The sequence below is a fragment of the Solanum tuberosum genome, unplaced genomic scaffold (assembly GCF_000226075.1).
Source record: "Solanum tuberosum cultivar DM 1-3 516 R44 unplaced genomic scaffold, SolTub_3.0 contig01824, whole genome shotgun sequence".
NCBI classification, from domain to species: domain Eukaryota; kingdom Viridiplantae; phylum Streptophyta; class Magnoliopsida; order Solanales; family Solanaceae; genus Solanum; species Solanum tuberosum.
The window spans coordinates 1-894 of record NW_006242632.1 but is presented as its reverse complement, the minus strand read 5'-3'; the positions used below and the strand labels follow the sequence as shown (position 1 = coordinate 894).

Genomic DNA, 894 nt, shown 5'->3' with positions numbered 1-894 from the left:
ATTAATAATATTTAAATTTAGTGAAGGGGTAAAATCATAATCCAACTTTGAAGTAAAGATCTTTTCATTTATAATAACATATGATGATTGTAGTAGAAATGGAATATTGTGTGTATGGAGGGTTGTTAAACTAAGACTTTTCCTGTGATATCCTTGTCATGTGAAATGCTTACATATTGTGTGACACTCTAAAATTGACTGAAAGTTAGTAGGTGTGTTTCTTGGAATTGATTAGCACTAAATTTTTCTTTGCTTAATTTGTGGTTCATTCATCCACCACATCCATCAGTGGATGATAACGTCTCAGAATTGCTTGGAAGGTCACATACCAGCATCACTGCACCGGTTATATGTACTTGAATCATTGGATCTCTCATCCAACAAAATCAGCGGAGAAATTCCACAACAACTTGCATCCCTCAAATCACTTGAAGTCTTAAATCTCTCTTACAATCATCTTGTTGGATGCATCCCCAAAGGAAAACAATTTGATACGTTTAAGAATAGTTCATACCAAGGGAATGATGGGTTACGTGGATTGCCACTCTCAAAAGATTGTGGCGGTAATGAAGGGGTACCTCAAGCAACAACTCCAAATGGGCTAGATCAAGAAGAAGAAGAAGGAGATTCCTCAATTATAAGTTGGCAGGCGGTTTTCATGGGTTATGGTTGTGGACTTGTTATCGGACTATCCATAATATACATAATGTTGTCAACTCAATATCCAGCATGGTTTTCGAGGATGAATGTAGAATTGGAACACAAAATTCTTACGAGAATGAAAAAGCACAAGAAAAGACATTAGTGTGTAACCTCCAGGTATTCAACTTAATTTATATTCATAAATTTTCTACGTGCTTCATCCTTAAAGATTTTAACTTTAATTCTTCATTT

The 894-nt window shown here is 35.0% G+C and overlaps 1 protein-coding gene across 1 annotated transcript; it reads left to right on the top strand.

Moving 5' to 3' along the window:
• Nucleotides 1-292: 292 nt before the first annotated feature.
• Nucleotides 293-827, top strand: LOC107059436 (receptor-like protein 12). Its single transcript, XM_015305943.1, has one exon. It carries the CDS (start codon nt 293-295, stop codon nt 803-805), a length of 513 nt encoding a protein of 170 aa, XP_015161429.1. The 3' UTR covers nt 806-827.
• The last annotated feature ends 67 nt before the right edge of the window (nt 828-894 follow it).

Bases quoted from the DNA above. Each gene is read 5' to 3' on its own strand.
- LOC107059436 (XM_015305943.1), top strand. From the start codon at position 293: ATGATAACGTCTCAGAATTGCTTGGAAGGTCACATACCAGCATCACTG.